Raw genomic sequence first — 13,624 nt, forward strand, 5'->3', positions numbered from 1 at the left:
GCAAAGCCCCCCAGCTGGGTCAAGCTGAGGGGACCGTCCCCAGTGTCTCTCCAGAAGGGTGCTAGTCAATTGAAAATGGAACCCACTTCCCCTTGGCATACTGCAGCAGCTCAGTGACTTGCATTTCATCCTTCCATTGTCCTCTAAGCACTGAGCTGCAAAAACACCACTGAAGAGCCTTCTGCATTCTCAGTGGAGACCTAACAGAACAAGCATACTGCTTCTTGGTCAGGGGAGCATAGCCAGATTTTGGTGACTTTCTGTTGCAAGGCCAGTAAAACTGTGGACAATAGCAAAAATGCCAGGAATGACCTGGTCGGATTGCTAAAAAGCTGGTAGCCTTCAAAATTTTCCAGACTGGTGACCAGTGCAGGGACCAGATTAAGCGGCTCAAGAGTAAGTACAAGAAGAATAGAAACCAGAACCACACCTCAGGCAATTCAGCAACTTCATGCCTGTTTTGTGAGGTGTTTGACCAGGTGCTGAGCACTATGTCCAGCATAGAGCTAACAGTGGTCAGCCAGGATGGTGCCTTCTGTCCCTTGAATCCAGCATGGGAAAAGATGCGACCTCTCTGCAGGCTCCAAGTGAGGAGCATGAAGTGACTGGTTATTAAACCAGTCCAGAGCAGGCTGTGGGACAGGATCAACACCAAATTCTGAGTCCATACTCAGAGGGACTGTTTGATGCTGCCCACCCCTAAGGAACACCCCACTGCCAAGTTTGCAGCAAATCCAGAGGAGACAGAAGCCGTCCCTGAGCCTGGTAAGTTTCTGACTCAAAGTTTATTACTACAGTAATGGGAGAGTTTTGTGCTCCAAGGACCAATGCAACAGTTATCAGAAGGCTCTTCCCCCCCGCCAGACCCAGGCCCTATCCCTGCTCCACCCCTTCCCCCAAGTCCCTACCCCGTCTCTTCCCACCCCCGCTCCGCCCCTTCCCCACCTCTTTCCGTCCCTGAGCATGCCCCGTTCCCGCTCCTCCCCCTGCCTCCCAGAGGCGACCTGCATGTCACGAAACAGCTGCTCATGGTGGGCAGGAGGCACAGGGAGGGAGAGGGAGGAGTGATTAGCGGGGCTGCCAGCAGGGGAGAGGCGCTGGGGGGAGAGTGGGGAGCTTGGCTGCCGGTGGGTGCTAAGCATCCGCTAATTTTTCTCAGTGGGTGCTCATGCCCATAACCATTTAAATTTATAAGAATTTTTGCATTTCTGCAGCTAGCTTCTGCCTTTCACTCCCATTCTGTAGGACTCAACATCATATTAGCAAAATGTGGCAAAGGTGCTGTCATGCTGGCAAACCAGGTGCCAGCTCTTGCCAAGTCTGTAGGTGTCAGGTGAATGCTCCCACTGACAAATTCATAGCGGGAAAGCAGACCAGGTCACCTAAATGTTAATATTGTTCAAAATGGGCGTTAGACTTGCAAGGATGTGTTTAGTGTTCAGACAGTATAAAATGCCTGTAAGTTGCTGCATGCATTAATCTTATTTGTAATGTCTGTATTCCATGCCACAAGGTAAAATTTAAGTTTGTTTGTTAATTGTTAAAATGCCTGCTCAGAACTTGTGAACTCAGATGAGAAGAGTGGCTCCTGCTCTACCCATCCAGGAGGGCTATCAAAATTAAGTGGGCCATTGTAGGATAAAAGCTTTGTTAATTGCCCATCACCCATGGAGTAAGAAGGCCTCATCCCATTGGTCTGAATGCTGGAAGAAGCAAATAAAAATAGTGAAGGAGAAGATTTTTCATCTCTTTGCTGTTTGAACTCTGACAAGGGCTGACACTAAAAACAAAAGCAGAGATCCTCAGGGTCAACCTGGGATTAGCCCTAAAAGACATTCAGTGTTGACAGATCACTGTATCTCTGTCACCTTTTGGAACCATAGACTGAACTCATTTGTGCATATATGTTGCCTGCTTTAAACTGTACATAACTCTCTGATTTCTTTTTCCGAGTTAATAAATCCTTATTTAGTTTACTATAGGATTGGCTACCAGCATTGTCTTTGTTGTGAGATCTAAGGTACAAATTGATCTGGGATAAGTGACTACTAGCCTCTGGGGTATGAGAGCAATCTAAATATTTTGTGATTTTTGGTATAAGTGACTCAATGGTAAAGACTGCTACAGTGATCCAGGAGTTCACTTTTGTTACTGGTGAAATCTAATTATAGAATATACACCCAGTTTGGGGTGCTTTTGACAGTCTGCCCTGAAGTTGGGATTCACGGTCATGAACCACTCCAGACAGTGTTACAAGTGCTTTTAAAATAATCACAGTTTCAAAACTCCCATTTTGTCCTCTTTTTTTTTTCAAGTGATGTTTGAAAGCTCCTCATTCCATTTTTGGCAGTGCAATCTGTTTCCATAGCAATGGAGAAAGCAGCTATCAATAGAAATATAAGAGGAATGCCTTCAGATATATGTGGAGGGCTATAAACTTTGTTTTTCAGTAGCTCCAACAGATTTTAGGTTCCAACAAACTCGTAAAAATTCATCTCCATTAATTTTGGTAGAGTTACTCCAAGGAAGAATATGGTCCAATATGTCTAACCATACTTGAAAATTTAAGATTTTGTCAGAGGAGTTTTTTAAAATATCACATTAAAGACATTTTTAAAAAATTATTTCATTTGACAAATGGAATGTAAAGAACATGCTGCAAAAGCAACGAACCACTTCAGGAAAGGCAGGTATACTGGATTCCTACACTTTTTGGGTAGCTGAAGGTATGTGGGGGTATAAGATAAAACTGCACAACATATCTTATACTATTTCTTATGCTTAGTTTCATTTCTTTATACATATGCAAAATATGTTAATACAGTATTATAGTTGAAATTTTCAATTAATAAGAATTTTTAAAAAGTAAGTTTCCACAGCAGCTGTAACTTGGGCTTGTAATTGTGAGGCATTTTGTATTATTGTATATAATGCTAGACTTTATGTCGGAGTGGATTAAGATAGAACCTTGATATCCATGGTTTACAATCAAAGAAATATCAGTAACTGGGAGGAGTACAGCTGATCGATGCAAACCTGGTGCCTACTGGGGTGGGCTGGGCTTGGCAGGAAGATCAAGAATTTGTAGGTAAGGTTTCAGAGTAACAGCCGTGTTAGTCTGTATTCGCAAAAAGAAAAGGAGTACTTGTGGCACCTTAGAGACTAACCAATTTATTTGAGCATAAGCTTTCGTGAGCTCACGAAAGCTTATGCTCAAATCAATTGGTTAGTCTCTAAGGTGCCACAAGTACTCCTTTTCAATTTGTAGGTAAGAGGAAGATAAATCAATCCTGAGTGGCTGGCAGGACTAGTGGGAGAATCTGTTGTGCAGGTGTCCAGTCTGGGAGGGTGAGACATTGTCGGTGAGGTTTGGCTTGAAGCCAGAACCTGTAGGGCAATGCAGATGTATTAGGGGCCTTAAAATGTGGGGTGATCAAGGCCCTATTTAGCCTTATATCCAGAAGTAAATTAAACATCTGCAGTATAGTTGTTATGATTGCTGTGGAAACCATAATTTTGAATTTTCTGGTACCTGTGCATTTGAAATCATAAGTGTTTTTTGGACTGAATTTGCTTGGTTTTGTGTGTGGGAATAAAAGACTGAATCCAGTAGTTGCACAGATGTGTTTATTTCAGTCTGAAATGAGAGAAGCAAAAATGGTCACACACTGAACTAAATGCACTAACTAATGTGATGGGTTCGGTCACAGAGACCCCATTGAGGCTGTCACCTGGTGTACTAGAATTAACTCTGAGCCCGTTTTCCACTGCCAGCTTGGGACTCCAGAACCCTGCCTTGTTGAGCCAGACACGCTAGTCTGCTGCAACACAGACCCAGGTCTGGTCCACACCCTCAAAAGTGCAGACTTTAACTAAAAACTGCTCAGCAAGTCACCTATCTCCAGCACCCAGACACCCAGTTCCCAATGGGATCCAACCCCCAAATAAATCCATTTTATTCTGTATAAAGCTTATACAGGGTAAACTAATAAATTATCCGCCCTCTATAACACTGATAGAGGGAGATGCTCACCTGTTTGCTCCCTCAGGTATTAATCACTTACTCTGGATTAATTAATAAACAAGTGATTTTATTAAGTATAAATGTAGGATTTAAGTGGTTCCAAGTAATAACAGACAGAACAAATATCTTTGGCACAAGGCAGGAAACCTTTTTCTCTCTCTGGGTTCCCACCCTGGCTTCTAAATGGAAAAGCACCATGTTTAAGATAGGTTTGAAGTGAGCTGTAGCTCACGAAAGCTCATGCTCAAATAAATTGGTTAGTCTCTAAGGTGCCACAAGTACTCCTTTTCTTTTTGCATGTTTAAGATGGATTCCAGTATGTCACATGTCCTGTGAGACTTCATTACCCGGTCGCTGGCACCCACATATACAGGAAGGCTTACAAGTAAACAGAGCCATTTACAATCAATTGTCCTAGTTAATGGGAGCCATCAAGATTCCAACCCACTATTAATGGCCCACACTTTGTTTGCATTGTTATAGTAGGACTTCAGAGTAATACTTCATATTTCTAGCTTCAGATACAAGAATGACACATTCATGCAAATAGGATGAACACACTCAGGAGATTATAAGATTTGTAATGATACTTACAAGAGACTTTTTGCATAAAGCATATTCCAGTTACATTATATTTACACTCATAAGCATATTTCCATAAAACATATGGAGTGCAATGTTACACTCGGTATATTACATGTGTATCTGGAGCGCTGCAGCTTGTTATACATATATATTCCACCTATTTTGCATAGCTTCTGTTTATTTCAATATGTGAGTTAATTTTCTACATAGGAAGGGGAAAATGAGAGAGATTATTTATTAAAAATAAATGCACTGGTCTTGTAAAACTAAACTTCTGTTAAAGGAATACTGTTAAGGTTTGCAGGGATCAGATTTCACTTTTCTTTCTAAATCTGTTTTCCAAGTCCATTCAGTTTTGTTTTTCCAAAACAAATGATACGATGATCTTTATTTTTTAAAAATGATGCTAGTAGTCAGGAGTAACTTCCATAACAAACAAGAATGCATGTGTCATGGAGTCAAAAAAAGCTTGCTAAGGAAACAGAATTCATTTTAACGTTTTAAGGCGGGAAAAGTTCCAGGCTATATTACAAATTGGAGACATGGTTAAAACAGAGTTCAGTTCAGTCTGTACTGTAAGACTGTCTTTTAAATACCATGGAATCATTGGACTGGCAAGGACCTTCAGAGGTCATCTAGTCCAGTCCCCTGAAGGGAAACTGCCATGTAATTCAGTCTCCTGCCTCAGTTGATTTTATAGTATAGACAAGACAGGAAGTTACTTTAAAGCATGAACCTAGTAAGTATTTTGTCCATACTAAACATTTTGACATGGCTGTGTTACAAAACTGTGCTAAAATAGGCCTATGACTGGAGAAGTCTGTAGCATGGTTTCTTGAAGTATGATTCATTTAAAACAACAAAACCCTGTCCACAGCAGACCCTGGAATTGCTCAGAGAATGCTAACTACCTCCATGTTTGAAAATGGTTGTCAAGCAATTGTGCTTGATAACAACTACTTCTGAATATGGTTGTAGCTATCTCTGTTCTATTTCAGTGGAAACAGGTCTATATATAATTTGATTTTGTCTATTTGGCTTGCGACAACATATGAACCTCAATGGTTTAGCAACTGAGGATCTGAAAATAAAAGTTATATTTTTGCTAGATTTATTTTTAATAGAAATGCGTTTGCCATTAAGGATTGGAACACAGTCCTTTCCATAGGTCACCAGTACAAACCCAGCTCAAGTTGGTAATAACTTTGCCATAATTGTTGGCAATATCAACAGAGTCCAGTGACAGACTGGGCCCTCAGACAACTACCCTCTTCTTCCTAGAGGCAGTCCTTGAATGGGAAAATAAGAAGATCTTGTTAATAGCCTGGTTTCTGTTGGTTGAAAATGATGGATCGTATTAGTTTTCCCCTAATTCAGGCCTGGAGAAGTGGTCTCTCCACATCAGAGTTGAGAGCATTGGTAGGTCAGCATGGGCCAGCTCGCACTAGCTTGTAGCTAGTTATGCACCTATTCCATTTGCAAGCTCTAAACTCGCACGCACATTTTCAAAATACATTAATTGGGTAATAAATAAGAGAAGTGTGGGTCTTGCTTAAAACCATTCACTTCTGGATGAGTGTGACAGCAGGAGTTTTGAAAGAATCTTCTCACGGGGAGGCTTTGTTTCATGCTCCCGCATACGTGCATGGAGAAGCATATGTCTAGCTATCTATAGCTTCATAGAGAGACCAATAATTAGTCGAGAGGAATTGTTTTTCTTCCTTCCTCTCCTGCGGCTGCAGCAAAAAGCACAGGGGTGTGGGTCTGCGTGTGTGAATGTGTGTGATACGTGCCTAGCTGCACTATGCTCCATGGCCGCCCCAGCTACCACAGGCCCTGGGCTGCCCCGACTTCCGTTGTGCTGTACACTGAAACACGTGCAAGGGGAGCCCGCCCAGGACGGCTGGAGAAAACATCAGAAGGAGCCAATCACCGCACAAGGGGGCGGGTTGAACTGCATGTGCTCCTGTTTGTGTACGTGCAGGAGCCGGTTCCCAGCAGAGAGGGAGGGGAGTTCAGGCTGGAGGTTCGCTTTTAGAGCTTGCACGGTGTCTGACTTGTGCTACATGCACTAGACAGAATCGGCGACAGGCGGGCTGGGCTTCTCCATTCGCCGCCCCGCAGCAGCAGTTCCAGAACATTGGGAGTAAATAGTCCTCTGCCGAAAAGAGACAATGTGGATGATGCTGGATTGCAGCTCAGAGGTGAGGCTGAGGAGTTTGCACGGTTGTTTCTGTGCGTTGTTAGAAGTCCAGGGGTTGAGTTGTTTGAAATGTAGTTTTACCACTATTGGCTAAACCCAAATCCCACTGATGTCAGTAGGATTTTGCCAGAGTTTAAAGCTAAAAGCCTGGTTCTTTCAGGTTGAAAAGCCTACGATAAAGGGACATAAACATTAGATGACTGTTGGTTCTCTGTGAAGGGGAAGGTGGGGGGATACCTTCAGATTTTTCTGCTACTGTATAATTTATCTTTCAGGTCTAAGAATAACGTGAAGCTAAATGTATTTTTAAAACACTTGTTTCCCCCTCCCGTAGCCTGACGGCTTGAGCCTCCTGCTTGAGGCGGGGGCTGGGGTGAATGCACCTGCAGATGCCTTTGGTCAGTCCCCAGCTCACTTGGCTGCTTGTGGAGGACAAGCTTTTTTCCTACTATGGCAACTGCAAACAGGAGCTAATCTGAACCAACAGGTACAAGTAATGCCTTTTTGTTTCTTTTTACTGCCTTATTTAAATGAGGCATGTTATTTGTATGAAAGGTATATTGTTTATGTAAATCTTTAGTTGTCACAGATTTGATGAGCTATACAGACTAGTTGCCTGTGATTATTTGTTGCATCTCATCTATACAAACAATTTATTACATGAAAACAAGTGTCCTTTGTATGAAACATCTCTTCCCCAGTCCTCAATCAAAATGAGTTGTAAACACTTTCAAAATAGACTCTTCCTCATGTAAAATGTACTTTAAAATTCATTCTGGTTATTGTGTGTTCCGATTGTTTTGTAGATATATATCAAATCTATCAAATCTGAAACTTTCTTTGTCTCCTGATCTGCACATGGGAAAGAACTTTAGTATCCCCTTTTTCCTGTTAGGGTTTTGGGAACGTTCACATAATCTCCTTCCAATCTATATCAAGGTCTGTTACGGAGTCACACTTATCTCAATAGCAGAAATTTTGGTGATTTGCTTGTATGTCTGCACTTCGCTATGAATGGTGCCCTGTTACTTCCTACCTCTGTGTTTTGCTGGAAGATCCTCCTGCGTTGATTAGTGAATGAATGTGGATATGTAGCAGAGGTGGGTCAGAAACTGTTTTCACGTCCCTCAAATATTTTCAAGTGTTCAAATTTGTTTTCCTCTCTCAGATCATGATGAAAAGTCAATCTCAAATTTTCACAGACCAAAATCAGGTCAGTGTTTTGATAACTTCAAAACATTTTATTTTGATTTGACCTTTACAGCTTCTTTTTTTAGTTTAATTAGCTTAAATTTCTACAGGAAAAGTAATTTTGAATTGGAAAAACAGGAATTTTCATTTTGAAAGTGTCAAACAAAACATTTTGTTAGGTTCTAAACTTTGAGGAGATTTGTTAAATCCAAACCTGTTGTGAACAGTTTTGGTTTCGATTAAATGGCATTTTCTGATATTGAAAAATTCCCAACTAGCTTTGAGTACACATTTTGCATAAAAGCTCTTCGAGGAGATAAAGGTTTTGCAACAGATTTTGTATGTAATCTTCTAACAGCTTGTTACATGAATAAAGAATATTCTAAAAATACTTAATAGCATATTATTTGTATTTAACTGGATATATACTTTTCTGACCCACCTTTCTGACTTGTCATCAAAATTGTGTCATCTAGAGTTCTGATGTTTGTGATGGTGCTCAAACTGGTTAATCTCTCCCTGCCACTTTATTAAGTGATTATGATATATTAAGGGTGAAATTCTGTTTTATGTTTTTAGGATTGCCATGGAGAAGCTCCTATTCATAAGGCAGCTAAAGTTGGGAGCTTGGAGTGTCTTGCTCTACTCGTTGCCAGTGATGCCAGAATAGAGTAAGTCAAAAACTACATTTAACTAATTCAAATATTAACCCTCAAAGAAGTTATTCATTTAACTTATTCCACTATAATCTTAACATACATTAACAAGAAATGTATGCTAATGCAGAACTTTGTTTCCTGTTCAAACTATATTGTGGTAGTCGGAATGCAGTGTGTGCCTGCACGTGCATATTTTTTTTAAAAGCGTAAAAATATGGTGCAGCCATTACAAGTATTTATCATGATAGTCCACGTACTGTACAACTATACCATTGTCTTTTAGTTTTGGTTTAGAGAAAAACCTCTTTACCACAACAGCTAAGAGGAGCTCACTGTCATAGCTCCTTGGTTGGAGGAGCTTTCCATTTCATCTATTGGTTATACTGTTCTTACGTCTTATACTTGAGACAATTTCTTTGTTCTTGATTTTTTTGGTATCTTATTTCTCTGTTTCAAATATTTGTGCACTTGAAATAAAAATATTTACTGAAGAATTAGGATGACTGCCTTATCTTACATAATGACAGGTTTCAGAGTAGCAGCCGTGTTAGTCTGTATTCACAAAAAGAAAAGGAGTACTTGTGGCACCTTAGAGACTAACAAATTTATTAGAGCATAAGCTTTCGTGAACTACAGCTACTGAATGCATCCGATGAAGTGAACTGTAGCTCACAAAAGCTTATGCTCAAATAAATTTGTTAGTCTCTAAGGTGCCACAAGTACTCCTTTTCATCTTACATAGTGACAATTTGAAATTAATTGTGTGTTAACTTTTGTGTTTCAGTTTGTGCAATAATGATGGACAAACAGCAGAAGATATTGCATGGGCTTTTGGATTTCTGGAATGTGCCAAGTTCCTCACAACTGTTAAACATACTCAAAATATGAAGCTAAGAGAACAACCTAGCTACTCACTTAAGGACAATTGTGGTTTGCCAAGAGAGGCTTCAGCTGGAAAGAAACGAGCATGTGGAATTATGGGACCCGCAAACAGAAAGAGGAGGAGATAAGATGGTATGTAGTTTATGACAGTTTACACTACAAATTAGACACTTAGCTAGGACTGGTTTAATACATATCAGAATATTTTTAAACCAAAATCTCAGACTTTTAGTATTTAAGTACATTACCTGAATTTGTCAGTAGATACGTAGTGGTGGTGAGGCAAGGCCCTTCAGATGCATCCACATATACCTATGTGGTAAGGCTGCTATTCAGTCAGAATATTAATGTTGCATAGAAGAACATGCTGTCACGACATATGTATGTTCTAATAAAGGGCCAAATTACTTTTGTGCATTGGGTCAGGGTGGATTGATTTAAATCAAAGCTATTTAAATCACTGATTTTAATCATTATTAAATCAACAAGGAGGAAAGCTTGATTTAAATAATGGCTTTTCTTCTTTTTAGTTATTTTCCTCAAGAAAAGTTTATTCTTATTGGTTGGTAACCCCTTAAAACATGCTGATTTGCAAGTAAATATAGTCTTTTTGCTAACCAGGAGAGTATGCTATATTTATACACATTAAATTAAGTAAGCATAAACCTTAACTACTTACTTGATTAATTTTTTCCTTGTGATTTGTGTCAATCTCTACTTGGACGGAAATTTCAAATTCAATTAAATGCACAAAACGTTTTTTTTTAAATTTAAATACAACTACCTATGTTTTAGGTAGTAAGCGAGAGGGATGCATTAAACAGCCATGCTATTACTATAGCCAAGTGTTTTGATAAATCGACATGTATACTTCTATTTTGTAAAGTAAGCTCTTTTGTTTTGAACAGATATTACGTCTTAGACTGCAGGTGGGAAAACCTGTAACCCTGAAAAGAATCTGAAGTCTGCAAAAACAACATTATTGGTCTATGAACTAAGCAACCCCAATATTTGATGTTCTGCTGTTTCCTTCTGAGAAGGAGGAAACCTTGGTTACTTTTGCTTCTTGAAGAAGACATTTTTCTAGAATACTTGTATTCATACAGCTCTGTGTGTGTTCAATTGTAGACTATGTATAATAGGGCAGTCTCTTCTCAGGTAAATAGCAAAACAAAGTTGATACTTAGCACACACAGTGCTTCTCTCTGGCTCCAAAGTGCTGTAGGAGATTAACATTTCGTTAAGTGGCATTCCCTGCCTATCAAATTGTTGTGTGATATTACTGGCTGCTGTCAAATGGTTATCACACTTCACTACAGAGCGGGCTCTATGGAGCCCTAAGGATTCTGCACATCTTACTTACAAGAGCTGTCTTTACTTTTATGAGCAAGAGCTGCTTACATGAGTAAATGTTAAAGGACCAGCCCCTAAATTTGTAAAGCACTTCAGGAGCCTTCAGAAAGCAAAAAACATTAAAAATATTAGATTAAGGTAAACTCCTTTAATTAAACTTGTCTATACAAGAATGCAGTTGAATGTGATTTACTCTTCTTCCATTTTTGATGTTTGTTATTTAAAAAGATATTTTATACTTAAATTGCAGTGTAAAGAATTCAACTAGCATTTTTATTTCAGCTACTTTTGACTGACAAAACACCGTTTAAATTGAAAATAATTAAAATTTTTCTAAAGCTTATGCATTTTATTTTAAATAAGACAGCTCTGTCTGTACCAAGTCTTAAATTCTGGATTAACATGATTTTTTGCAATTGGAATTTAAATAGTTTTTGGTCGCTGAGGTAGGCAGAGGTTGTAGTAAGCATCTTTGCTCCAAAAGTCTGGGCCCTTCCATCCACACCAACCCTGTACAGGAAAAAGCAAAATAAAGCCATTTCTAAAACAGTTGTGTTTAGCAGATTTGGTCCATGAGTGCTGTCATATATTACAGTTTTTTGTTGTTTTCATTATGCATATACTGAATTAACAGAACAGGCTCCATTTTTTGACTCAAAACAGCTAGAAACTACCATACTGTTAAAATTGAAGTCTAATAGCAACATTATCTTCTGCCTTATGTTTTGAAGGTAGTAAGGTCATATCATATACTATTTTTAATCACATCAATTATTTTCAATTATAAAAATACAGTGTGAAGTCTACTTTTTACAAAATAGTGCATACACTTGGCGTGGTCTTGGAACTTCACAGCATCCGAACTTAGACCCCAATTCTGCAAACATTTATTCATGAATTATATTTATTACAGCAATAGTTTTATTCAAATCAGTGAGACTGGTCAGGTGCTTAAAGTTGAGTGCATTTGTAAATTTCTTCAGGATTTATATTTAGAAATTAACAAATTAAGAGTGTGTGAAGTTTCAATTAACTGTGGAGTTCTATTGATATGACTAGACCAGTCTCAGGACTTGAAAAATTACCAGAAACCTACCATACTAATTTGAGGCAGATGCAAAAGTAAAGGGAGCTACCAGAATAGTTCAAGGACAGTATCCAACCTCAGCTACTGGGAAAGGAGAGCATGCTGGATGGAATTCATACCGAAGTGCTTTCCCACCATTCAAAATCAGCCCCAGTTTAGTAGGTGTGATAAATCTGAAGCTGCCTTCCTCCTGCCTGGCTGTTAAGAAGGAGTTCTTTCTTCCCAATCTCAGAGCCTACTGCTGCCATGGTATCTGTTATTCTCCAACTCTGCCATTCCTAGAGCCTCACCATTTTTTATTATAAGATATCCCTCCTCTCTGAATAGTTCAAATTTCTATCCCTCCTGCTGCTGACTTTTCTGGAGCAGCTGGCATAATGAAACTGATACAATTCATTGTCCTCAATTTCATATCTGCCTATTGGATAAACAGAACCTGACAAGCCTTATTAATTACACTCTGCTACTGCTTAGTTTTACTATAAGCAACGGCAGAGGAACTGGAGCCATCTAGCTGCAGATTCAGGAAGATGGAATTGCATGGTTTATCTTCCAAACTATAAAGACTAGACACAGCCCAAATGTATCCCCAAAATTTGCATGTATTCCTTTTAAAGGGACCCTGATACCCTTTGTCTATATCACTATAAAAGATATTTACCTAATTTCAGGGAAACTCTCTCAAATTTTTATATTAACATGTATATAACCAGATATAAGAGACTCTGTTCTAGACACAAGGTGGTGGCATCAGGGATATTCAGTCCCGAGGCAAGTAAAGTGCATTCCTTCTTACTGTAAAAAAAAAAAATGTATGTTCTCCCAGACACTGCACCTCTTCAGGGTCATTAAGCTCTACAGGCCAGATATAAGGGTATGCTGTACTGGTACATTCACCTGGCCTCTGGGCTGGCCACCAGGTGGAATCAGCATTTTCCTTTCAGTGATAGTGTCCTTCTTCAGTCCAGAGACTGAGCAAACTCAGTAGGGCTGAATTATATATAAACTGACCCTATCCCCTAAAGGGCTGAAAGAAGTTTATTCCCAAATCTACATGTTTGTAAAAAAGACTACTTTTAAGAGAAATTAAAATTATGCAAGTAAAAAATAATTACAGTGCTATCTCTCCAACACTGGTCATGCCATATAAGCATTTATTAATGTCATAAGTAGAAATTAAATGAAGTTAAAAATCTCACCTTTTCCAAGATAACATGCAGATCTTCTGCACCAGTGTAATGTGGGTCTAGAATCATAAATTTTATGTGTCCTGTAACCTCATTCCATGCCACTCCTAGTATTGTGTGAGCCAGAACGCCTCCACCTGGATTGGAGAAAATATATGCTCTTTCTAAGGCTTTGTACAGTTGGACAGACTTATTTTTGCACACATACATATGTTAATACTTTCTATTAGCCGACAGATCTATGAGTGAAGTTTCATTCTCTAGGCTATGAAAAATAGTAGGGTAACTGCATCGTGTGAGATCCTTCATGGAATATGATAGCCAAAATAAGGACAAATAAATAATTTTACTTAACAATTTGATCTCAGTCTCTCTCCCAATTCAGCAGTATTATGATCCCACCCCACCAGCTGAAGACACGAACATTTTGAATACACCAGTTATGTCCAGTCT

The 13,624-nt window shown here is 39.2% G+C and overlaps 2 protein-coding genes across 3 annotated transcripts in view; one reads left to right on the forward strand and one right to left on the reverse strand.

Moving 5' to 3' along the window:
- The first annotated feature begins 6,600 nt into the window (after positions 1-6,600).
- Positions 6,601-11,437, forward strand: ANKRD37 (ankyrin repeat domain 37). Its single transcript, XM_074951270.1, has 5 exons — positions 6,601-6,813; positions 7,147-7,299; positions 8,583-8,674; positions 9,447-9,676; positions 10,453-11,437. Exons 1-4 carry the CDS (start codon positions 6,784-6,786, stop codon positions 9,670-9,672), a joined length of 501 nt encoding a protein of 166 aa, XP_074807371.1. The 5' UTR covers positions 6,601-6,783; the 3' UTR covers positions 9,673-9,676; positions 10,453-11,437.
- Positions 6,848-13,624, reverse strand: part of UFSP2 (UFM1 specific peptidase 2) — a 38,526-nt gene continuing 31,749 nt past the window's right edge. For both annotated transcript variants that reach the window (XM_074951264.1, XM_074951265.1), the window contains exons 11-13: positions 13,184-13,308; positions 9,793-11,407; positions 6,848-6,982 (exon numbers count right to left, since the gene is read on the reverse strand). In XM_074951264.1, coding sequence (XP_074807365.1) covers positions 11,321-11,407; positions 13,184-13,308 — 212 coding nt within the window. In that variant the 3' untranslated portion in view covers positions 6,848-6,982; positions 9,793-11,320. The remainder of the gene's footprint in view (positions 6,983-9,792; positions 11,408-13,183; positions 13,309-13,624) is intronic.

This window comes from Natator depressus, chromosome 4, assembly GCF_965152275.1.
Source record: "Natator depressus isolate rNatDep1 chromosome 4, rNatDep2.hap1, whole genome shotgun sequence".
In the NCBI taxonomy this organism is placed as follows: Eukaryota; Metazoa; Chordata; order Testudines; family Cheloniidae; genus Natator; species Natator depressus.

Excerpts from the sequence above, each read along its gene's own strand:
- ANKRD37 (XM_074951270.1), top strand. The coding sequence starts at position 6,784 with ATGTGGATGATGCTGGATTGCAGCTCAGAG. Across the intron at positions 6,814-7,146 it reads TGCTGGATTGCAGCTCAGAG|CCTGACGGCTTGAGCCTCCT; the intron begins GTGAGGCTGAGG and ends CCCCTCCCGTAG. Across the intron at positions 8,675-9,446 it reads GCCAGTGATGCCAGAATAGA|TTTGTGCAATAATGATGGAC; the intron begins GTAAGTCAAAAA and ends TTTGTGTTTCAG.